Raw genomic sequence first — 25362 nt, forward strand, 5'->3', positions numbered from 1 at the left:
TCCCTCTCTCTCCCTCTCTCTCTCTCTCTCTCTCTCTCTCTCCCTCCCTCCCTCTCTCTCTGTCTCTCTCTCACACACTCTTTCTCTCTCACATACACACACTGTACACACACAAAAACAATAAATAGAAAGATGGGTAATGCTATTCATAGTGATGACTGTAGAGTACTGTGAGATCCTGGGATTTATAAAAACAAGCAACATCCCCACTCACCCACAAAGTACATTTGAAAAATGTCAAACCTAAGAATAGCACCATGAACTTTCACCTAGATCCAACAATGGAAACAGTTTTTAATGGCTTGTTTTCCTTTTCCTTTGCCTGTACACACACACACACACACACACACACACACACACATATCAAATAAATTGCTAATGTTATAGAGTTTCCTTCTTAATTGCCTCCTCTCTTGTCTGGAGATGAATCGTGCTGTATCGTTCTCCACAGTCAAATCTGCCAGATGACATCTTTGAAAATGGAAAGGCAGCAGAGGAGAAAAGGCCACTGTCCCTCAGCTTTAGTGACCTGCAGGACGGAGACTGTGTCTTCACCTCCAGCTCAGCCACCTCACCCTCCAGTTCACACTCAACCCATCCAGAGATTACCATCACCCCTGCCGAGCTCACCCATGGCAGCCTGTCCTCACAGAATGAGGGCACGGAGGACAGTAGCTCCTCATCTTCCAGGAATTCCCTGGGTGAGGACCATGAGCCAAAGACCCCTGCAAAGAATGAGGTGGTAGAGCCCCGGAAGCCGGGTGTAGCCGCAGAGTCCGGGGCAAAGAGCCTATTCCTGGAAAATAGTGTTGCCGAGGCTCTCCTGCAGGAGTCAGACGAGGCCTCTGAGCTCAAGCCCGTGGAACTGGACACATTTGAAGGAAACATCACCAAGCAACTAGTGAAGAGGCTCACCTCAGCCGAGGGGCCCATAGCCACGGAGAAGCTTTTCTTTGAAGGCTCTGTTGGTAGTGAGTCTGAGGCTGGCCGGTCCTTTCTCGACGGCAGCCTGGAAGATGCCTTCAATGGACTCTTCCTCGCGTTAGACCCACACAAGGAGAAGTACAAAGAGTTCCGGGATCTGAACCAGGAAGTCACACACTTGGATGATGTCCTCAAAGTAAGTACCTATCTGGAAAATCTGATTCGGTTTGGGAAAAGTCATTCTAAACCAACGTTGTATTTAAGATAGCAAATCTTATCCTGTCCCAGGACATAAGTGGAGGTGATTTGTTTAATTCCACTCACACCTATCCATTTTTATGTTCCTGACAACAAATAATCCAGCTAAAATGATTAGGAATTGGTTTAAGAACTCCAAAGAAGGTCTAGGAATGGCTAAGGCCAAGGGATCTGGACCAACAAGTCATTCTTTAAGTCAGGTTCCTGAGAGGAAGGACCTGGGAATGAGAGGATACAGAAGACAGGAAAAGTTGGGGTCAGGCAGTCTTATGTCAAGCAAGTTTATTAAGTACAGCGTTTCATGTATGAATTTTAGTGAAAAAAATGGGTCAAGAGTCAGTAGAAAATGGCAATACAATGAGACAAAGTCGACAGGAAGCTATGCAAGCAATGTTCCACACAGGATAGCTCAAGTCCGTCACAGACTGATCACACACAGCCTCAGGACTGATAACCATAGCCCTTTAGCAGGGAAGTGTTAGGTTCTCAGGATCTGAAGTCACAGGTTCCCCTAAGGTACCAGGCCCCAGGCCATCATTGCCTTACCAGACTACATTCCTCATCTTAGACAGGGAACTATATTTCTTCTTCATACATCGGGGCCTCAGAGAAAGTCTTGGATCTGCCTATCCCCCAACAGCGAAGAGTTTGCCATGAAAATGGGGGACCCGAGTTCCATCCCCAACACCCACATGGAAATAGCTGAGCAGGGCTTGAAATCCCAGCGATCCCAGAAGTAGGTGGACCCCTGCAGTTTGCCAGCCAGCCAGTCTAGACTACTCAGTGAGCTCCGTGACAGAGACCCTGGCTCAAAACAAGATGGCAACTCAAAAACAACCCTAGAGGCTGACTTCTGGCCTACATATGCACACCCTCATGTGTGTGTGCTCATAACCTCCACTGTCCCCACAGGTGTCCCAAGTCCAAATGTGAAATACTGGTGTTTGCTCAATGTGGTCTCAAAGATGCCACCAGTTAGGTTCTTTCTAAGGGTACCAGGGACGCTGGAGAAGTTAGTCCCACAGTATGGAGCCATCCTCTCTTCTCACAGTGTCCCTTGTTGAGGGTAGTCCCTCCTGAACTTGACCCAGATCAGCCAGCTGAGATCTCGAAGGTATCAGTAACACTAACACCTTTGCTCATAAACTAGGAGCTAGGGAACCACAAATTCCAGCAGACACTTACATCCATCCCTGATGCTGAAGCAGGGACAAGGTGTGAAGGCAGGAGGGAGGGGGTGATAGCCCCTCAAACAGAATATCAAGCATCACAGCTACATCAGAATGAGTCTGCACCTGACATGCAGCTGAAAATTCTTTCTAAATGCAGCATAGGAAGACAGCTTATGTGGTCAGTTGTTGAACCTCTGTTTCCTCGCTCCGATTGTGTGGTCACATAGGATTCCTCAAATACAAAAAGCTTGAAATTTGCTGCAGCAAACTGAAAGCCAGTGCGTAGGAGGTTCCCTTGTTCCTCTGTAAGATGCTTTTACGTGGCCTTTGCAATATCAGGAGCTACAGTCTTAAGAATTCCTGATCATCTTCTTTCTCTCCATTTGCTCATACCGACCTAGCTCCAGACAAGATGTGTGCCTGGGGCAAATGAGAATAAGAACTTAGGCCTCCCGTGGCACTCCAGGTCCTCCAGTTTCACTGCAGTTCCACTATAGAAAGAACCTCTGAGAAGCAGGGACGGGCCCGTAGCATCTGCTCTCTGTAGGACTCATCTCAAAAATGTACCCTCAGAGCTCAAGCGTGGGGGACACCTGGAAGGTGCTCCACCTTGCATCTCTTATAAACAAGAGGTGCTCGTTTCAGAGGAGGCGCACACTGACCCCACTAAAGAAGGTGCCTTGAAGAAAGACAGTGGTGGGGTTTCATCTTCAGCGAGAAGGGTAAGAGACAGCTCCAGTCTAAAGCACTGATTAGCCTCAGCTCATCAGGATACAGCAGGCTCACTAGCTGTCCATCTTATAAAACCTTGGTGATCTCAGAGTCCTTTCTGGCTGAGCCTGCTCTTGTCCGGTACTGTTCCCGTATTGTCTAGTGAAACCCTCATCCACCTGTCTTTTTGCTGTGACCGATGTTTGAGGCCAACATCTTGTACACAGGCTTAGGAAAGAAGACTCGAAAGTCAGGCCAGGTTCACAACAGTCCCCGTTTCTCCCTGAGATCAGCAGCATCATTGGGACCTGAGGTTTGGGGCGAGTGGCTTCCGCAGGACAAAGCTCTCTCTTTTTCTTCCTCCTTCACATTCCTAGGATGCTAAACATCTTGAGGATCAGAGACTCAATGATTCTGCTTCCCGGATGGAGATCACTGAGGGTGAATGAGACAACCGTGATTTAAAAGACTGAAAAGACATGTCCCCAAGTGCTTCTGTGCCATCCCAAGTGTCTGGGGCAGATTCCCGCAAGGCCCTCCCTACCTTGTGCTGAGAATCAGCAAGGGGATCTTCCTAGCTGGACAGAGGACATTTAGTGCGCCTTCTTTGCAGGACTTGTCCTGTTTATCCCACCTCAAGTTCTCTTAAATACGTGGATCTGCTTCTTTCTGTCTCCAGACCATAGCTACTGGCACTGCCAGCCAGCTGGGCTTCAGTCTCTGTCCTGCAACCTGCTCTAGAAGGAACCTGTCCCCACAGTCCCAGGGCCTGACCAGAGGGGTGTGGGTACTTGTTCCTCTCAAGGCAGATGTCTAGGGAAATCAGGGTTATTTCCCCATCATGCCCAAGTTACTCATTTGCTCCTCCTTGTGCCTAGTGCTCATGAAAATAAAAAATAAAATAAAAGCTTCTTTGAGCAGAGCATGGTCATGCAGGGCTTCCCCCCAGTCAGCCTTGGGCAAGTGAATCAATGCAAGGCTTACTTCCTAGTCAGCCCATGGCAGATGGATTCATTTTCTGAATTCTTTTTGTCATTTATTTAAAGCGTACTTTAGACCCAGAGCTCCAGGCACGGCACCCTGCAGACACTGTCTCTCGGCAGAAGAGGCTGGTTCTAGTTAACAGTCAGCAATGACTCAGTGGTTTTTAAAATTTTGTCTGCTGGGTTGATCTTTAAAAAAAAAAAAAAAAAAATTTTTTTTTTGAGACAGTCTCACTGTATTTAGGCTGGTCTGGAATGCATGAGCTCAAATGGTACTCTCAGCCAGCCTCCTGAGTGTCTGGGGCCTCAGGCGAATGCAGTGGTGCCATCTTGCTCCTTCTGTTTTATTTGGTCATGAGCACTGCACCAAAAGAATACATCACTTCTGTCTCCCAAGACTTTCGGGTTATCGTTTTTTTAAAGTTGTTATTATCGCAATACAACTTCAAACGGAGGTAGATCTGCCAATCACCCAGTGACTCCCCCCCCCCCTGAGATCCCCAGTGACCCCCAGTGACCAATTGACCTCCAGTCCTGTGTACTTCCCTCTGGGTTATTTTAGACCAAATCACAATTGTTGTGCCATTTTCTCTGCGCCTGGATTTCTGTTTCCCAAGATGAAGACTTTAAATGCCAGCCAAAAATAAAAGCTTGGAAAACTAAGAAAGTGTCATGTTTCCCACGGGTGCCACGAGTCCTGCCGGTCCCCCTGGTGTGTTGATGGTCTCCTTGGTACCTTGTGCCTTTGCAGTGCAAGCCGGCAGGCAGCCGCAGCAGATCCTCCAGCTTAAGTCTGACAGTTGAGAGTGCGTTAGAAAGCTTTGATTTCCTCAACACCTCTGACTTTGATGAAGAGGACGAGGATGGGGATGAGGCCTGCCACATCGGAGGAGGAGCAGACTCTGTGTTTTCAGACACTGAGACCGAGAAGCCTGGGTGAGTGTGGAGACAGCCAGTGCTTACGTTTCTCCCATCACACCTGACACAGTCACCCTTCGTTACCGTGAGAGGGAACCCGGTACGCAGCTCCAGGATGGCACGGTCCTTGCTGTCATGTTCGGCAGGTACACGTGGCCTAGGACAGCCCTGGGTGCAGTCCAACACAAAACCATAAACTTACGTAGGACATCATGGCATTACTTTGTGACTTTCCTTAGTATCTAGATTGCATGGTTCTTGAGGGTGGACTTTCGTAGATGATGGTATTGTATCAGAATGTCAAAAGGTTGGGCACACCTGCATTTCTTTTGATTGTCAAGTGCAGCTTCTAAATTCTACTGACAATTGGAGGTTACATAGGGAACACGGCCCCTTTTATTTCTTAGCAGAGGAAGTGTCTATGTGAATTTGTGCACACAGACATGTGTGGTGTGTGGTGAGGGTCTATACATGCAGGTATAGAACGACCACATGCAGGACATTCTGAATTAGCCAAGCCGGTAGCACCAGGCCTGGACCCACCATCCCTGCTGCGCCACAGACTTCCAATGCCTTGGTTCACTGAGCTGTTTTCTCAGCATCCTGTCTCTCCTTTCAGCTCATCTCTGCAGAGGTTGAAATCACTGGTGTGCTTCCCAAAGCCAGGCTTTAGTTCCCCTATCCTGTAAGGATGGATGCTTGACACGCCATTAGATCTGTGTCCCCCCAGGTAGAAAATGTGTCACCTTCTCTGTCAGGTGTCCTCCTACAGTCAAGCCAATGTTCTTAGAACCAGATCCTGGGCCCACTTTGTGATTTCATATTAAGCAAAAGGAACTTAATGGATGCTATTACCTGCTATGAAAGGATCCACATGTAACAGAGGAAGGGATGGTGTCCTCTATTATTTTTGGTTTCTGTTGTTGCCAAGAGGTTTTCTTTTCCAAAATAAGATCATACGTATATAAAGTTTTTGTTCATATATATGAGCAAACTGAAAATAAAAGGAAATTACATGTGGAAAATGTGATATTTAATTTAGAGTTCTTCATGCTGCCTTGAAATTTCTTTGGCTTGACTGAATTTGCAAAATATTCCTTCACTTAAACTTTTCTACACCCCTGTTAGCTTTTGTTCTTGTATAAAAATGTCAGGTACAGCTCTAAACTGCAGCATTTTTAACAAATATATCACCTCTTTCGTACATTCTACAGAACATTGATTTTAAATCTGTCTAATCAAATTGGTCTTGCTGTATGTTATCAGAAGCAATAGGAAGAGGTATATGTCTAGAAGAATGTGCACACCCATTAGAGTATATGCATGCATGTATGTGCACATATGTATGGGAGTGTATATGGATGTGTGTATATGGACTGTGCGAGCCTGTGTAGTGTGTGAATGAGTATGCACTGAGAGTGTATGTGTATGTATGTGCACAAGTGTATATGTGAGTTGTATACATGCTTTGGTTTTTTTGTTTATTTTGTTTTGTTATGGGTTTTGGGGGGTTGTTTTTTGTTTGTTTTGTTTAAAATATTTATTTATTATGCATACAATATTCTGTCTGTGTGCATGTCTGCAGGCCAGAAGAGGGCACCAGACCTCATTACGGATGGTTGTGAGCCACCATGTGGTTGCCGGGAATTGAACTCAGGACCTTTGGAAGAGCAGGCAATGCTCTTAACCACTGAGCCATCTCTCCAGCCCCTGTTTTTTGTTTTTTTTTTTTTTTGAGACAGGATTTCTCTGTGTAGTCCTTGACTCTCCTAGAACTCACTCTGTAGACCAGGCTGGCCTGGAACTCACAAAGATCTTCCTGCCTCTGCCTCCTGAGTGCTGGGATTAAAGGCATGTGCCACCACAGCCCAGCTTTGTGTTTATGTTTTAAATATGCCTTGCCTGGCAGGGTGTAAACTGAACACAATTCTTATGTGGAAATGCGAACAAAGGCAAGCACTCAGAGCTCCTAAGCTTCTGTGTGTTCTGTTACCGCTGTGGACATTGCAGAGTGGGAGGTGGAAGAGCAAAACTCTGCCCCTGTGTACCTGTACGGCCCAGGTACTCTCACCAGCATCCTTGCTACTCGGGCCTTCCGTGTATGAAATGATACAATCATCCCCTCCCTCCCAAGCATATAAAAAATAAAATTAGGGGACACGAGAGGAGGCAGGGAGAGGGAATGAATGTGAGCGAGGCACAATGGTGCAGAGATTTGGAGACGCCAAGGTGACCCCGTTTCTGTATACGCTAACCTAAAGAAATTAAATTTTTAAAAAAAAAAGCAGAAAAATATTTCAGGACATATCAATAATTTAAATGCTAAATTTTGACACAATTATGAAAAGGATAGTTAGCTATTATAAAGATTCTGGGTGTTCCTGGGGCTTGATGCCTGTCAAAACTTCAGCAGACACCAGCCAGATATCTCAGCAGGTGAAGTTCCTGCCACACAAGCCGGGTGACCTGAGTTGGATCCCAGCACAGAAACATGGATGGACAGATCCAGCTGGACAAGGTGTCCTCTGACCTCCAAGAATTATGCGCCACAGCACACGTGCCCCCTCTCATAAACACAAAATGACCAATAAGTAACGTTTTTTGTTTCAGCAGAATTAGTTGCTGGAAGAGTCATACTAAATGATTCTAAAGTATAAAAATGAGTTCCTTTTCCCCCAAAATTTTGTCTTTCCTGTCTTTTTAAAATGGGAAATATTCCACCCTTTTGAATATTAGAACATATTGTAAATTACAATGTCTACAGTACCATCATGATATTTTTTAAATATTTATTTATTTATTATGGAGAACCCTGATTGCTCTTCGAGCTGATGAGGGAGGGGGACTTGATTGGGGGAGGGGGAGGGAAATGGGAGGTGGTGGTGGGGAGGAGGCAGAAATCCTTAATAAATAAATAAATTAACAAAAAACAAGGAGACAGTAAAAAAAATTAAAAAAAATAAACACTGAAAAGAAAACAAAAAAACAATATTCTGTCTGTGTATATGTCTGCAGGCCAGAAGAGGGCACCAGATCTCATTACAGATGGTTGTGAGCAACCACGTGGTTTCTGGGAATTGAACTCAGGACCTTTGGAAGAGCAGCCAATGCCCTTAACCTCTGAGCCATCATCTCTCCAGCCCCTCATCATGATATTTTTAAAGTAAACACTGAATACATTGAAAAGGCAGACACATTTTGGTAGTTTCATCCCTTTAGCCATGATGGGTTGATTCAAGGAAGTCACTTTCAAGACCAGAAAAGCAGTTAGCTATATGTCCTGTGTCCTCCATTATAACTCACGTCCATCACATGCGGTCAGTTCTTCCTTGGCCCCTAATATTTAGCCTTTCTTTTCCTCTTTTCTGCATGCTACACTATACCCAGATGTGTATTTGTTTACATATATGTCTCTATTACTGACTAGGTCCTGCATATGAGGAAGAACATGTGGTTTATTTTCTTCCTGAGATTGTGTGACCTTGTTTAGCGTCATACATTCTAAATCCATCCATTTTACTGCAAATTTTGTGATTATATTTTTCTTTAAATCTGATACTATATATACCAACTTTATACATATATCAGATACATATGTACATCAAATTTTTATTAACCATTCATCTATTGATGAACAACTAGTTTGGTTTCAATTCTTTGTTATAACAAATAAAGCAGCAGGTGTTTCTTGTTCTAACTCTCTCGTGGATTTTTCAGTCTGGGTGAGGTATAACAGCATAAAAATATGCTCAATAGAGGCTGGAGAAATGGTTTAGTGGTTAAGAGCACTGAATGCTCTTCCAGAGGTTCTGAGTTCAATTCCCAGCAACCACATGGTGGCTCACAACCATCTATAATGAGACCTGGCATGGAAGGAATGCTGTACACATTATAAATATAAATAAGTTTTAAAAATATATATATTCAATAGTAAAGCTATATTCAGTAATGTAAGTGTAACAGTCCACAGCTTAAGAATGCCTATTCTAACTGTATAGAAGCTCATTGAGATGCATAGACTTGGTTCTGGTTAATTTTGGTGTGTAATGGTTTTGATTTACAGAGATCCTTGTCATAAAGTTTGTTTTTTAAAAATCATTTTTAAAAAGAAAATTCTATGTATCCAAATCATAAAATAATCCAGATAAAAATAATACTTATCTTTAAACTTAAAAACCATAAAATATGACCAGGCATGGTGGTGCACACCTTTAATCCCACTCAGGAGGCAGAGGCAGGTAAATCTCTGTGAGTTTGAGGTCAGCCTGGTCTACAGAATGAGATTCAGAACAGCCAGGGCTACACAATGAAACCTTGTCTCGAAAAACCAAAAATAAAGAAATAAGTAAACATAAAACCCATAAACTAAAGCAAAAACATAGTCCATTGAGAAAAGAATAAACTGCCAGAGTGAAATCCACCTGTAATTCCAGCATTTAGAGGGTGGAGACAGCAAAGCAGGAATGCAGGGCCAGCCTTAGCTACATGACAAGCCTCACATGTTAGACCATGTCTCAGAAGGAGAAGGGAAGGAAGAAAAGTTTAGTGTGTGTCCATGATGATATAACCTCAGACAGTGTGATGTGGGGGTCTAAGGACTGGGTTGAGAACTGCACAGCCAGACTCCCCTGCTGGACAGCATCTGACTGTCCACAGCCCCACGTCTGCCCTTGGCAGTTTTTCCTTCTTCTTCAAGTAGCACTTGGTGTGAGGCTAGGTCAAGGCCTGGGAGATCACTCTTTAATGGAATCACTCATAAGAAACCACAAACACAGGACTGTTGAATTGCAGAGAAGCTGGCCGATCCCCTGAACACAGAGCAGGCAAGTGAGGCTAGTGCCGAGTGAAGGCCCGGTTCAAAGACTTCCCGGAGAAACTGTGTCACAATGCCCTTGTTGTGCTTGGAAAGCCTATGTTTGCACCATTTTTTGATACCTGGCAAACTGGCAGCATTGCTGAAATAAGTTGCTCTCGGAAGGGATCTCTGGTTTGAAGAGCAAACCGGGGTGAACTGATTTCCGTGGGGACCACGTAAATTTGGCCTGTGGTTTATGCACGGAAGGAAAGAGCTCGTGTTTCACCCACTTTCCTGCTTCACAGTTACAGGTCAGTGCACTCGGAAGCCAGAGGCCACCTTAGTGAAGCCCTGACTGAAGACACAGGCGTGGGGACCAGTGTGGCAGGAAGCCCGCTGCCACTGACCACAGGAAACGAGAGCCTGGACATCACCATTGTCAAACATTTACAGTACTGCACCCAGCTCGTCCAGGTAGGGTGCATGGTGTGTGGGAGGTAGGATGTTGACATGCCGGGAAGGTATACATGTTATGTGTTTTAGCTTTGCCGAGGAAATGGCAGTTCAGAGGTAAGAGAATGGAACAAGTCAAAAACTTGACAGGCGTGTCAACCTGTATTACTATTAGTATTGGTATTGGTATTGATATTGGCATTGGCATTGGCATTGGCATTGGCATTAGCATTAGCATTAGCATTAGCATTAGCATTAGTATTACTCCAAGATGGTTTCTCTGTGTAACAGCCTTGGCTGTCCTGGAACTAGCTCTGTAGACCAGGCTGGCCTTGAACTCACAGAGATCTGCCTGCCTCTGCCTCCAGTGTGCTGGGATTAAAGGTGTGCGCCACCACCATCCTCGCTCACCCTTTCTTAAGCCTGGGTTTTCAATTGTAATATAACCTAGATCTGAAGACTATAGTGGGTGCCAGACAGAATATGGTCAATGCTCTCATCCAGTTCACTGCCCAGCTGTAAAGGAAAGGGATGTGACAGTGAGAGACAAAGGTGCCATCTACAGGCGGAGTTGGAAAAAACAGTGTTAACTAAATAACATCGAGTTCGCTAAGAACAATGTATTAGAAGCAGGTCGTGTTTCCCCAAATAGCTGAGGCTAGTCTTGAACTCCTAATCATCCTGCCTCTATCACTCAAGTGCTGGGATTGCAGGCTGGCTCAGACTGGTAATTCTATTTTTTTTCTTTTTTTATATTTATTTATTTATTATGTATACATTATTCTGTCTGTGTGCATGTCTGCAGGCCAGAAGAGGGCACCAGACCTCTTTACAGATGGTTGTGAGCCACCATGTGGTTACCAGGAATTGAACTCAGGACCTTTGGAAGAGCAGGCAATGCTCTTAACCACTGAGCCATCTCTCTAGCCCCCCCCCCCCCCAGAGTGGTAATTCTTATGAGCAATGGGAAGAAACATTCCTCCAGGCCATCTCCTCACTGCTTAGCTCTCACTCTGGAACACTAGGGCCTCCTTCCTTCTCATGTCTCCTGCCAATAGAAATTGACATGTTTAGGGCCTGAGGTGTTACCGTCCTAAAGCAAATGCTTTGAACGTCTTTTGCAGCAGGAAGGCTTTCAGCTGTCCTCAACAGGACACTTTCCCAGAGGCCTGGATTGAAATATTTCCTCCTTGCCTAGCTGCTTGTCCTCTCGCTGCCTTGATCTTCTCCCAGATTGCTTGGGTGTGTGGGGAACAGGGTAAGAACACAGAAGCAATTGTTATGACTGCTTTGCAGAAATCAGCCAGGCAGACAGGCCGCAGAAGGGAAAGGAAGAGTGCCGTGTCCTTGAGCCAGCCAAACGAAGCAGCAGGGAGAGGCATGAGGGAAGGCTAGGAACTGAGCAGTGTCGGTCACTCATTTATACAAAACATAGAAGAATACGATTCCCCACTACAAATCAAGACACTGTCTGAACATACCAGCGCACGCCTGTCATCCCAGCACTGGGGAGATGGATGCAGGAGGATCCAGAGTTCAAAACAAGCCTGGGCTACAAAGCTAAGACACTGCCTCAAAGAAAAGAACCACCTGCTGGGGAAACTGAAGCGCAGGGGTGATGTATGTGGGCCGTGGGAAATGGGCTGGCTGTCAAACCCCCGGCTCCTGGCAGACTTGGGCTCTGTGTGAAGATGTGTTGAGTGTTGAGGCCCTAGCTGTATCATCGACAGCCAGCCTCACAGAGGCCGTGTTCTCCCTGCTGAGTAAGTGGAGGAACCAGATGTGGTGCTTATACCTGCCATCTCAGCACTTGGGAGGCTGAGACAGGAGGATTGCTGCAAGTTTGAGGGCAGCCTATCTCATTTATGTTTCCTTCTAGCCGCTCGCTGTTTTCCAGCTGCCGCTCTTTACCTGAATAAGATTCTTTCGAGTGTATAATGTTCTTCCCGGCTCTGATAGCATACTAGGCAAACCACCAGCCAGCCTTTGAGAAGCGAAGTAGCTCTTATGAAACCTAAGAGAAGTCTCTTCCATGGAGGGGTAAAATCTTCTCCCAGAAGCCAATTGGCATGCAGCCATCAGTGCACTGTTCCTCTCTGGCAGGGCCATGAGGGACCGTCCAAGTCTCTGTGGAGCAGATCTGTGCTAGAAAGCAATGGGGGTTCCTACTGCACTGGCTGACTGAGAACATACATTCATGTAGTATTAGACAGGCGGAGCAGATTGTACTTAGGAACATATATGCGTATACATATAGGTATGCAACAATTGATGAAAAAAAGAGGCCATGAAATTGAGAGGAAAAAGGGTTATATTTTGGACAGTTTGGAAAGAGAAAAGGGAAGGGGAAAATAATGTAATATAATCTCAAAAGACAAAAAACAAACAAACATGGACTGAAGGAATGGGAATTACAAACCCCGTTTCCCACTTGCTATCACTCCATGATCAGGGTGTTTCCTTATCGCGGTGTTATATAATCAGGGAGGGTTAAAACTGGACATTCTGTGGGTCCCTTATAATTTTACTGTAGAAATGAGATGTGTGCCCTGTACTTGTTCACAAGAAAGACCTTAGTGTGTAATCGCTAGACGTTTGTTTCATTTTGTCTTGTTGTTCTGGCATCTTTTGAACTTACCCTGTGTGGTTGAGGCTGACCCTGACTCGCTCTTCATTCCAAGTGCACACCAGCACACCTGGCTCACTGCTAGAATCTGAAGTTTGAGAATACCATTTATGTTAGGGTTCAGTGTTCTAGACAGCATGGCCTGGAAGTGTTACCCTCACCCATGTATGCCCCTCATTTCTGCCTACCAGGCAACCTGGGCAGGTCCCTACGCGACAAAGGAGCAGAGTCACCAAACAGATCACTTAGGTCCTTCCTTATTTTCCTTGTACCCTGCACACAAGCGAAACCATTGCCTGCGTATGTGGTCTGAGGCCAGTTATATAGACTCAGTTTGCCTCAGTCACTCAGGATTTCCTGTCACAAAATGGAGATGTCACTAGGGGTCTGCTCCTTAGGCCATTGTGAGAAATTGTGAGAACTAAATATATTTGCAGAGCTCAGAGTGGCATCAGGGACACAGACAGTGCTCTTGGGTTACACTGGGATAGCTCTGACTACATTTTCAGTTTGGAGACAGGGAAATAGAACCATGCAGTGAAAAACCCAAGCATTTTTAAAGCAAATCTTTTTTTGTTTATCCATCAGGACACAGCCTAACCTTCTGCTATCTTATAGGAAACTGAGATTTACGTAGAGGGAAGGGTAGAGCTGAGCGTGGAATTTAGACCAGTAATCCCGGAACTAGGGGGAGCTAAAATACTTATATATTATTCTATTATAATTTTGATTATAAATTTGAGGACAGCCCGAACTAATAGTTTCAGGCCAGTCTGAAACACACAGTAGACCATATCTTAAAAATAACGTGAAGCTCTGCCACTGAGAGAATTCCAGAACCTATACATATGTGAAAAGGGTTAAGAGTTACGAAAACAGGTATGATTTCATGAACTGGCAGAGAATAAGGAACATTATCAGTCTGGGTCAAAAGTGTTGCATGGGTCAGCCTGGGAAACCCCTTTGGGAAGGGCGCAAACTGCAAGGTCCCTGCCCTCGACATCATTGAAAGAGCTTTTATTTGTCTGGTCAGCAAATCGTCTTCTCCAGCAAAACCCCCTTTGTGGCAAGAAGTCTCCTGGAGAAGCTATCCAGGCAGGTCCTCGTGATGGAGAAGCTGGCAGCAGTGAGCGACGAAAACCTCGGTAACATCACCTCTGTGGTGGAAGGTAAGCGCGCCACCTGCAGGCCGACCCTGGAACCAGAGCGCGCCGACCTGCGCCTGCTCTCTGGAAAGCAGGGACGCTGCCTTCTCAGTCAAGCCAGAGGCACATAACCTTTTCTGTCTACAGCAGACAACACACACACACACACACACACACACACACACACATGACACCCAGCTCCATGTAGAACTTCTGACATTTCCTGTTGCCAAGACTGCCTTTAGAACAGGTGATCTGGATTGTTCTAACTAGTGGGAGTCGGTAAATCTGACTCCCATGGTGGATGCTGTTGTACGGAGGAGGTGCTTCCAAACCCTGCTGTGGCAGAGAAACTGCATGGACTCAACCTGTGCTATAGAGTGAGGTCAAGATAGCCTAAGAAGACCTTATTTCAGTCAGTACAGAAATGATGGCTGGAGATATATAGTAGAGCGTTTGTGGCGCACACGCATACACACGCATGCACACGCATGCACGCATGCTCACATACTCCCACATGCTCAAAGAAAGAAGGAAAGAAAGAAAAGTTGCCTGGGAGTAGACAAGAAGATTGGGAGTTCAAGGTTATCCTTTGTTTGAGGTACAAACTTGAGACCTAATCTTAGATAATTAATTATATTATCCTAATTAAAATATTTAAAAAATAAAAAAAACACAAAAGAAATGCTAAAATGTCCCTGGGGACACCTTGCCTGCCCCACTCAGGAAACCATCTTCATCTTTTCATCAACATCCCATTCTTTTCCAGCCATACCAGAATTCCACAAAAAGCTGTCCTTACTGTCCTTCTGGACCAAGTGCTGCAGCCCAGTCGGGGTCTACCACAGCTCTGCCGACCGAGTGATCAAGCAGCTGGAAGTCAGCTTCGCCAAAACTGTCAACAAAGAATATCCAGGACTGGCAGAAGCAGGTACAGATGGCAGAAGAAGACCTCCTCCTCCCCCGCAACCTGGGTGGTGATGGGCAGCTCTGAAAAAAAAAAAATTCACACGCTACAGGGAAAAGATCAACGAGTCCGCTAGATGACAAAAAGATAGCGAACGTGCATTATGCCAGCAGTGACTTTTTTTTAAAAGTACTGTATTGATTATTTTTTCCTGCTGTGACAAAACACCAGACAGAAACTGCTCATAAAGGAGAGATCTGTTTTGGTCACATTTCAAGAGTCACCATCCCTCCTGGCAGGGACACCATGGCAGCCGAAGCAGGCTGGTGCAAAGTGAAGGGAGCATGTGACCGGTAACAGATTGGAAGCAGGTTCACCCCATGGCCATGGCAGCCAGTTAACCCCTAGGTTGCAATGCTTCCACAGCCTCCCAGATAGCACCACCGCCTGAGGACCAAGTAGCACTTGAGTGTGTGGGAGGCATTTCACATTCAGTCCACAAATACTCCCTGTCTGTATTGCTGCTCAAGTGCCTGTGGGTGAATGGCGCTGGAACCTGCCATGCATGACTGAGGCTGTATTTGCTTGCATCCCTTGCTTATACCAGTATGGGCTTGTGTACAACCTCCACATCTCCTCCTGTATACCCCAGGTGACTTATAACACTTGGATAGGCAAATCCCAAGCAAATGGTTGTTAAGTTACATTGCTTGGGGAGTGACTGCATTTAGAAGTCTCTACATGTTCAGTATAGATGTGCTTTTTCCTGGGTGTTCTTGGTCTGTGGTTGCTTAGATTCATAGATGTGGGACCCATAAGCACAGAGGGTTGAAAGTAAGCTTTTTCCATAAAACTCCATCCGGTACAAAAGTGTCAGTTATGGCACAATGACTTTTGAAGAATGGGGAGTTTCTATGGACTCCTAGTCTGTGCCTACAATATGAGCCAGCAATTCTACTCTTAAATGCATGAAGAGAAATGGGTTTTTCTAAGCATTCCTGTCTGTGTAAGACATGCACAAGAAGATTCACAGCCTTCATCACAACAGCCAGAATTTGGTGGCAACTCAAATGCCATGTGGAAATGGAGATTCTATAACGCAATGATATCGTAGAGTAGCATGTAGCGTTTCTCGGAGATGCTATTGCTGTTACAGGCTATGGTCTCTCTACAGGTGGCTCTCATAGAGACTATGTTGAGTAAAATGAACCAGACATAGAAAGTACATGCCGTCTATTCTGTTGGCGTGAAAGTTAAGAACAGGAAACGCTCCCTTAAATTGATAAAACTCAGGTTAGGAAACTGGATGTGATGCTGAGCTTCTGTAACTGTAACCCTTGGGAGACGGAGGCAGGAAGATCAGGAGGCTGAAGTCAGGCTCAAATGCCTGATAAACCAGACATCAACACGGGCTACATGATGCCCAGAAACAAAAACAAAAATGGAATTCAGGTTACTTGTTCCCTTTTGGGGAGGCTGCGTGGCTGTCAATAGAAAGGGCCCCCAGAATACCTGAAGGGAAGCTGCTAATCTTTCACATCCTGGTTTGCTTGGTATCGTCATATGGATATGGAAGATGGAGACACTACCTGACTGTACACTGACGGTTAGCTCACTTTAAGCACTTTACTTTATACTACTCTGATAAAAGGTAATAATATATGGATAATAATAAATGAAAATCTCACAAGAAAGGTGTGATAAAAGGTGAGCGACTAAATGAATGGATCTGAGTACCATAATAAAAGGTGAATGAGGGGCTGGAGCAATGGCTCAGCAGTTAAAATCACATACTGCTCTTCCAGAGGACCCCAGTTCAATTCCCAGTACTCACCTGACAGCTCATGTCTGTAACTCCAATCCCAGGGGATCTAATTCCCTCTCCTGGCCTACTTGGGCACCAAGCACACACATAGAACACAGACATATGTGCAGGCAAGACATACATACACATAAAACTAAATAAGTAGTTTAAATGAATGCATGAATAACAAGTTCCACGTTAAAGATGAATGTAAGTACCACAATTAAAGGTTAAGCAATATTAACCATATTAGTACCATGATGAACAAATGAATATATAAGTACTATGATAGTCACAGTTGCCGTAGGATAGTGGTTATCACATTCATCATGAAATACCAAGATAAAAGATGGATAAATGGATGAGTGAATTAATGGCTGAATGAGTGAATGAATGAATGAAAGTTGGTCGTGTTTCTTAAGCTACTTTGTCTCTTCCTTCCCAGTGTTTCGAACCCTGGTGTCCCAAATCCTGGACTGCTCCGAGCCTCTGCTTTCATCCAGCCTCTGCTCGGAAGTCATCACTGTGTTCCAGTATTACAGCTTCTTTACCAGCCATGGTGTGAGTGACCTGGAGACTTACCTGAGCCAGCTGGCCAGGCAAGGTAGGATGCGCTCTCCTGTCCTGTTGCCGTAGTGTCTTGGACAGGCGTCAGCTCTGGTCTTGCTAGTCAGGATGATTAGTGATGATTGCCTCCACGGGTGAGCTTGCCTTTCCAATGACTTCTGGGCCTTCAACTTTAGTAAACTTCCTGGTATTGGAACAGGATCTCACTAAGCACACTGGTCCCCAGCAGGGGCTCACCAAACGGGAAACTGGCAGGAGATTGGTCATCCCGTTGCTCTCCTTCCTTTCTCAGCCTATTGGCAGTGCTATTTTAGATGCCTTTTGTGGTAGCATTCTTACTTAGAATAGAGAGAAAGGACAAATGAAGGCTGGAGCGAGCCAATGGGAAGGGGAATGAGAAAAGATAGGAAGAACGAGGCTGCCCATTCAAGGAGGGTGAAGGGGGTGACTAGGGATATGCCAAGCTCAGTCCAACCCTTTCACATGGCACTTCAAATATTGTATATATCGTATCTGAATAAAGGACCACACTATGCAGGACAGCAGAAGATACTGGTTAGGGGCTGTTTCTGGTTCTCAGGTCTATGCTCAATAAAGCCATTGAGGTTTAGCAGTCCAGGCTAAAGGGACAGGAGGGAGTGGAGTGTGTTCTCTGGGGCTGGGTAGCATCTGGTACAGCGCCACACAGCAGCTTCTTTTCTGGAGCACATCCAGGTTAGCTCTGCTCTTTCCAGAACGTTAAATCCGGAGGCAATCTGGGTGTTTGGCAACGTGAAGGAGGAGACATTTCTGCTTAGCATGAGAGCATTGCAGGTGGCATGCCCGGCATAGAAGACCAGGACCTTTGGGAGATTTCGTGGTTGTTTTTTGTTTTTGTTTTTTTTGTTTTTGTTTTGTTTGGGTGGGCAGTTGGTTTTGCCTTTGGTTTGTTTTGTTTAAGCTTTTATTTTTTTATCTTAAATTACACGTAAATGTGTCAAGTGGGTTTGTGCCCGTGAGTGCAGTGCTCATAGAGACCAGAAGATGCTGCACCCACCCCCCAAAAGCTGGGGTTTAAAGGGTTGGGAGCCATTCTACCTCTTGTGCTGAGGAATGAAATTCTCTGGTTCGATGGAAGAGGAATTTGTGTTCATAAATGCTGAGTCAGCTCCCAGGCCCCTTGTTTTTATTTTTGTTTTTAGAGAAGGTCTCTAGCCCAGACTGGCCTCAGATTTACTATGTAGCCAAGAATGGTTTTGAACTGCTCACTCTCCTGCCTCTATCTCCTGAGTTCTAAGATTACAGGTATGTGCCACCATGCCCAGTTTATGTAATGTTGGAATTGAACCCATTCACTTTGTACGTGTGAGGCTCTACCAACTAGGCTATGTCCCCAGCCCTTCCCTTATTTTTAAATGTATTTTTTAATCTTTCATTATAAAATGGATAGTTTTTGCATTACAGAAAGTTTGGGAAATAGAAAATATATATTCAAATCTCTTGCCCCTACTTGTAAACTTTTAACTTTCATTTGAACGTGCATGGTTTTAGATTTCAATATTGTGCCTTGTTAAGACTGGGGTTTATTTATTGTGTGTGTGTTTGCTTGTTTTTGCCGTGCTAGGGGATTAAACCCAGGATCCCCTATACTGGAGAAGTACAATACTCTGAGTTAATGCCCCCAGTGTGATTGTTCCTTATAAAAATATTTTCTCTTCTTTATAATTTAATATGCTTCATGTTGTTAAATCAAATATTTCCAAGCATTTTATTAATTTTATATTGCCCTTATACTTGGATATATCCTGCGTATTTGTATAGTCAAATGTTTTCTGTGATTTGTTTGTTTAACTGTTATTTAATACTCCCTTGGGGATTTTTATTGGCATACTTATTTACAAAGCAGTGGAACTAACAGACATCCACAGCAAAGAAAACAGGAAATTAAAGCAAAAATGTGTAGATGATTCTCACCTTTCTTCACCATGGGAAAGGTGTGACTGTTACAAGAGGTGAACCCCGGCTTTTCTTTTCCCAGCTATATTCCATGTATTTCCCATGTTACTGAATAGACACCATCTCATCATTGTGTTTTAAAGACCAAGAGATATCCTTGCTGGATGTCTACTCAGGAATTAGACTCCAGTCCGTAATCAAGAATACAGCCAGTTTGTCCCAATGGGATTCAGATTCCTATAATTCATCATATTGTCTCTAGCTTCCTATAAACTAAGTGATTATTCCCCCTCCAGTCCTGACCCTTCACCTAGGATTAGATTTTTGGCATATGATTTTGAGTGAAAGATAGTGTTTACTATGAATATTAAGAAGGTGGAAGATAATGTTTCTTTTTATTTTCTTCATTGTATATTTTTACGTTTGGCTGTTTAACCCGTCTGTATGGCATTGGGTGATGGATGCCTATAACCACAGCATTTGGGAGTAAGAAGCAGGAGGACCAAGAGGGTCAGGTCATCTTTCTCTTCATGGAAAGCTCAAAGCTGCCATAGGCTATATGAATTTCTATCTTTAAAAAAAAAAAATTCTGTGTATTTTTGCCACCATTTTAAGGCAGAAATTCAACTTTACATGTTTCCTACAGTTTGCCCTCATCCCATCATAATTATTTTCATTACTGACCTTTGTCATAGACTAAGGTTTTCTGTACACTTGGGTCCGTGATGCATCTGTTTTTATGGAAAGCACAAATGAAAGGCTTGTGTTCTCCACACACGTGCCACCGCACCCTCAGAACGTGAGCTCTGGCTCCTCCCTTTCCAGTGGCCATGGTTCAGACGCTGCAGTCCCTGAGAGACGAGAAACTGCTGCAGACGATGAGCGACTTCACACCCAGCAGCCTCCCTGCCCAACAGGAAGTGCTCAGGACCCTGGCTCTACTGCTCACCAGAGGCGACAGTGAGGTCAGCGAGGCTGTGACTCTCTACTTGGCAGCAGCCTCCAAAAATGAGCACTTCAGAGAAAAGGTGGGATGCTAAATCGTGCCTAGCAAGCCACAGGCTTAACGGGCATTTGCCGCTGACATACAGCTGGGCTCTAGTCCTGGCACTCACCCAGAAGGCTGAAGCAGGAGGATTGCTGAGAGTCCAAAGTGGGTCTGGAATGGAGACACCGAGCTATATTACTGAGGTTACTAGTGTCACAATTTAGATATGTAGGATTGTTAGTAAGAAAGGTACATCAGCCAGCAATAGCCAGGTTGTCATTGTTCTTGTTTCTTGACCTCATCAAGTCCCTCACTCAACTATGTGCCTATCTAAACTTTTTATCCCCAAGATTTTTTTCTGCCGAAAAGTCATTAACAAAACATCGTAACCTAACCTTACGAACAATTCTACATATCTAAATTCTTTATACGGGTGGTGGTTGAATTATTAGTGTGCTCCAGCAGCAATGCTTGGAAAAAGTCAGTCACCGTTATTGTAAGTACCAATAACACTGCCCAGTGAGGGGCTAGAAACCCCCTGAGTGTTTTCATACAACCCACAGATTATGGAGGGATGTGGTGACCGCGGAGGCAACAATCAGACCTGTGCTCAATAACAGCATGAGGCCCTCAGGACAGCTGCCCTCCTGGGGCTATGCCTCTCCAAGGCTCACTCAGGTGTAGCTCTGACAGAAGTGTTCCTTGAGTTCCAATACTGCCTGTTGGTCCCCTCACATGGTCTTGACATTCCCCGCCCCAATTACCCTCCTTTGTTCCCCTGTCTTACAAACTGTTTGGATGACACACAGTTCAAAATGTCTCACAGTATCTCTCCTTCACTTCCAGGCCTTGCTCTATTACTGTGAAGCACTGACAAAGACCAATCTCCAGCTGCAGAAGGCAGCATGCCTGGCCCTAAAGAGCCTGGAGGTAAAACCCAGTCCCATAGCCCAGCAGCACCATAGCCCAGCAGCGGTCCACACTTCCAGAATCAGCCTTGTCCAACTCAGAGGCCCACACTCCTCTCCTGAATCAGAGACCCCATCCCTGGTGGCACCTCTAGAACAACTCGTCTGTTAAGCATAGAAGCAAGCATCACATGACATAACAGGTTCTTTCCATACTCAACCCCCCTCCCTCCCCCCACCAGTAGCAGTGTCTCTGGCATCCTTAGAGCTGTACCATCAGGGTCCTCGCTCCCCTTTAATAATGACTGCGGAGGGTTTTGTTAAAGTCACTAAGTAGAGAATAACTGCGGTTGACTACTGACCACAAGAGCCAGCGTGACTCTGGATCAATGGTAGAAAAGGATCTGAACCCCCAAATGAGATGATGTGGTGATTTCCCCAATGTTTATTGTATATAAATTAGCATAGAAAAATAAAGCCTGCGCTGAAGTGTCTCAGCTCGGTTCGTCGCTGAGTTCCCAGGCCCCTTCTCTTTAAATTAGTTTGCAGGCATGTCAGCCTTTGATATCATGACATGACGTCATCATCTACAGGTCTCACAGTTGAGTTACAGAAAAAAAAAGCATACACGGTCATAAATCTGTGATTTTTGTGTCAAGCTACACGGTTAGCCTCAGCCGCACATGGACTGCAGGCTGCATGTTGGATGCCCCTGACTGGGGAGCGATGGTAACATGCTAGAGGAGGAACTTGTGAGCAGGGAGGGAGCTCAGTGCAAACACAAGGAAGCGGAGACTGCAGACTTCCAACGGAAGCGTGCCTTTCAACAGGCCAGATCGCATGTGTGACCCACCTTTGCCACAAAAACATTAGGAGGGGGGCCCACGAGAAAGAATGAAAGGCCACACCTTAGTGCTTACTGAAACCTTAGGTGGGCACATGGGACGAGGGGCAGGCCTGAGGGGACATGAAAACAAGGGATTAATGCCACACAAGGAAAAGTTAAAGACCGGTGAAGGAAAACAACCGTGGGAAAGTTTGCCTTCCTTGTTACTTGGTCAGAAAATTCCCTTCGAGTGACCCAACCCCTCCCCAAAACATGTCCCCATTGGTTAAGTATTTATTTGGGCACCCTCCTGGTGTGCCGTGACTCGTCATGGCTGAGTGTCTCTGCCACAGATTTCAGACACACAAAGTGTCGGGTTCTACCGGACTTAGGTTTTAGCCCAGGCATATCCCCAGCTGAGAGCACCACATCCCTGCTCAGTTTCTTTTCTCCCTTCTGGGAACAGAAGTCCTCTTTCAAGACCAACCCCAGCTCATGAAAAGAACTCCACACAACGTGTTGTGTCAATACATTGGTTCTAAAATGAGGGCAGTGTTGGAATCAAAGGGCTACAACTTATAGGACTGGCTGCTTAGTCTCCCTGAAGACTGGGTCCAAGTGTCCGGCATTAATCTATTTTCTCTGGCAGGCCACCGAAAGCATTAAAATGCTGGTGACACTGTGCCAGTCTGACACTGAAGAAATCAGAAACGTGGCCTCGGAAACCCTCTTGTCTCTTGGTGAGTTTGTTTGTTTATTTATGTGTTTGCTTACTTCTGATATTCTCCTGGGAACTGAAAGGCAGTTTCTTACCCCTGCTCTGTACCCATTCCCCTTGGCTGTTTGCTCACTGGTCCTAGAGTAGGAGTCATCACCCTGTCCCCATCTTGCCCTGCCCCCTGCTCTCTCTGCACAAGAATCAGACCTTTTCTCCCTGTTAGCTCCAAGATTCCGTCAGTCCGTTCCCTATTTAGAATCAAGGCTGTATTTTGAGAGTGATGACTCACAACCTGTAATCCCAGCACTGGAGAGGCTGAGGCAGGGGAATCACCTCAAATTCAAGGACAGCTTAGGCTACGCAGTGAGACTGTCTCAGAAAAGCAAAACTGCTAGAACCTGGAACGCAGAAGCCAAATGGGAACTCTGGAAATCCCAGTGTGGCTGCGTGCGTGAGGGTGATGCACCAAAGTCAACGTCCCTGACTCTTCAGGGAATGCAATGCTGTGGACCCCAGGCACCCCAGGCTCACAGTGACCTCTGATCACCCTGCTGTCCTCATCCCACCTGGTGTCATTTCATTCTGGTACATTCCCCCTTCGCCCCCACCCACCCCGCTACCTGGCTTCACTTTGTTTGGGTTTGTGTCTTTTTTGTTCCTTTGGGTAGACTTGGGAAGATGAGAGTAACAAAGACTTTTTTCTTTCTCATTTACTTTATTTGGGGGGGGGGGGAGGATCGAGACAGGGTTTCTCTGTAGCTTTGGTGCCTCTCTTGGAACTCGCTCTGTAGACCAGGCTGACCTCAAATTTACAGAGATCTGCCTGTCTCTGCTTCCCGAGTGCTGGGATTAAAGGTGTGTGCCGCCACCACCCAGCTTCTCCTATTTTAAAGACTAGGTGGTTCTATGTATCCCAGATTAATGTAACTATGAACTCACGATGTACCCTAAAAATGGTCTTGAACTTCTGATCCTCCTGCCTCCACTCCCAAGAGCCAGCATTATAGGTCTGTGACATAGCCTCTGATCAAAGGGATTTTGTACACATTAGGCCAGTAGCTACCAACTGAGCCACCATGCTCAGCCATCAGGAAAACCTTTCTTAACGCTGCATAAAACAGGCAATCTTTGCTGGTAGGTCACACTTGTAATCCAAATATTTTAGGGGTTGAGGCAGGAAGCTTGCCACAAGTTTGGGGCTAGGCTGGGCTACATATTGAGTTCCAAGCCAGTGTGCGCTACAAAGTCCCCAGCTACACATATACACACAGAGAGATGGAGGACAAAGGAAGGAGAAGAAGGGCAAAGAATTATAGAAAACTTTACTGTGGTCACATATTCTAAAGCCTAAAACTGTTCCTCTAAAAGTCTTTAAGCCAGATGCTGCTAACGTCTCCAGGGGGGAAAAGCTACTCTGGTTTGACAATACATCTTAGTCATGTGCAGAAGACTCATGATTATTTTAACTGCCATGAAAATCCCATTTATTCTGAGACCTTCTTTCTTACAGGTATGAGATTAATAAGACTTGGCACTGCCATTGAACACACTATTATTTGCAGAGGAAGCTTCGCAAGCCTGTGTTTGTTTAAAGGATAAAATAGTTATTCTGTATGGCTGTTTTAGATATAGAAGTTATTTAATTCTCTAAAACATACCCAGGGTATTAGTGACATTAAAGTCTTTTATCCCTCAGGCTTATGAAATAACAATGAAGGTTTGAAAAACTAAGCAATAGCCAGATATTTGGAAAGCACAGCCAGGGTATCTCTTTCCGTGGTCAACTGAGGAGGGGGACCTCATGGCCTTTGCCCCAAGACTCACATAGCAGCACTCCCAGCTGGATCTCCAAGAAGGATCACCACCTCTGTTCCACTACCACCCTTTCCATGCTGCCCACACCACCCTTTCCACGCTGCCCACACCACCCAAGCCTCACCATCATGGTTCAGGTTTCTTCACTTGCTGCATACCCAAGTCTTCAGGGAAGTCTACTGTCACTGTGCCTCTGCCCCACTCAATAAGGCTGCTCCCTGAGGTCTCCAGGGTGCCCCTGCACTGGGGTTTTAAAGCCTTCTGAGTGACGAAAATATTCAGTAGAGTTGAAGGCCCCACCCCCAAACGCAGTGCTTTGACTCTTCCTTGACCCTGATTGATTGATGCCCAGATGCTGGGCGGTAGTGGCGCAGGCCTTTAATCTAGCACTCAGGAGGCAGAAGCAGGTGGATCTCTGTGAGTTCGAGGCCAGCCTGGTCTACAAGAGCTAGTTACAGGATAGCTAAAACTGTTACACAGAGAAACCCTGTCTCGAAAACAAAACAAACAAATTTTAATCTGAGACAGGATTCTATTGAGTTGCTTGAACTGGTAGTGATCCTCCTGCCTTGGGTTCTTGTGTAGGTAGGAATACAGGCCTACACCACCACACCTGACTTTTATTTATTTTCTTCTGACAGCCTCTCAATGTGGCCAAGGCAGTCTTTTGACTCCTCTGTAACATGAACATTATCCCTGGCTCATTCCCAGCCCTCATATTCCTATATTGTAATCCGTTTTTTAAACAGTAACAAAATTTATTTTCAAAATGTTAGCTATAAGCCGGGCGATGGTGGCGCACGCCTTTAATCCCAGCACTCGGGAGGCAGAGACAGGCGTATCACTGTGAGTTCGAGACCAGCCTGGTCTACAGAGCTAGTTCCAGGACAGGCTCCAAAGCCACAGAGA

General features: G+C 45.4%; 1 protein-coding gene across 5 annotated transcripts in view; it reads left to right on the plus strand.

The window, feature by feature from the left end:
- Positions 1-25362, plus strand: part of Ripor2 (RHO family interacting cell polarization regulator 2) — a 110200-nt gene that overhangs the window by 81179 nt on the left and 3659 nt on the right. For 3 of the 5 annotated variants that reach the window (XM_005354969.3, XM_013349124.2, XM_026783004.1), the window contains 9 exons: positions 452-1120; positions 4800-4984; positions 10067-10235; positions 13874-14009; positions 14755-14916; positions 17142-17300; positions 20024-20226; positions 21033-21116; positions 22570-22660. In XM_005354969.3, coding sequence (XP_005355026.2) covers positions 452-1120; positions 4800-4984; positions 10067-10235; positions 13874-14009; positions 14755-14916; positions 17142-17300; positions 20024-20226; positions 21033-21116; positions 22570-22660 — 1858 coding nt within the window. Of the gene's footprint in view, positions 1-451; positions 1121-3442; positions 4222-4799; positions 4985-10066; positions 10236-13873; positions 14010-14754; positions 14917-17141; positions 17301-20023; positions 20227-21032; positions 21117-22569; positions 22661-25362 lie in introns of those variants that run through there. The other 2 variants (XM_005354971.3, XM_005354972.3) reach the window with 2 other exon arrangements.

The sequence above is a fragment of the Microtus ochrogaster genome, chromosome 16 (assembly GCF_000317375.1).
Source record: "Microtus ochrogaster isolate Prairie Vole_2 chromosome 16, MicOch1.0, whole genome shotgun sequence".
Classification (NCBI taxonomy): Eukaryota; Metazoa; Chordata; class Mammalia; order Rodentia; family Cricetidae; genus Microtus; species Microtus ochrogaster.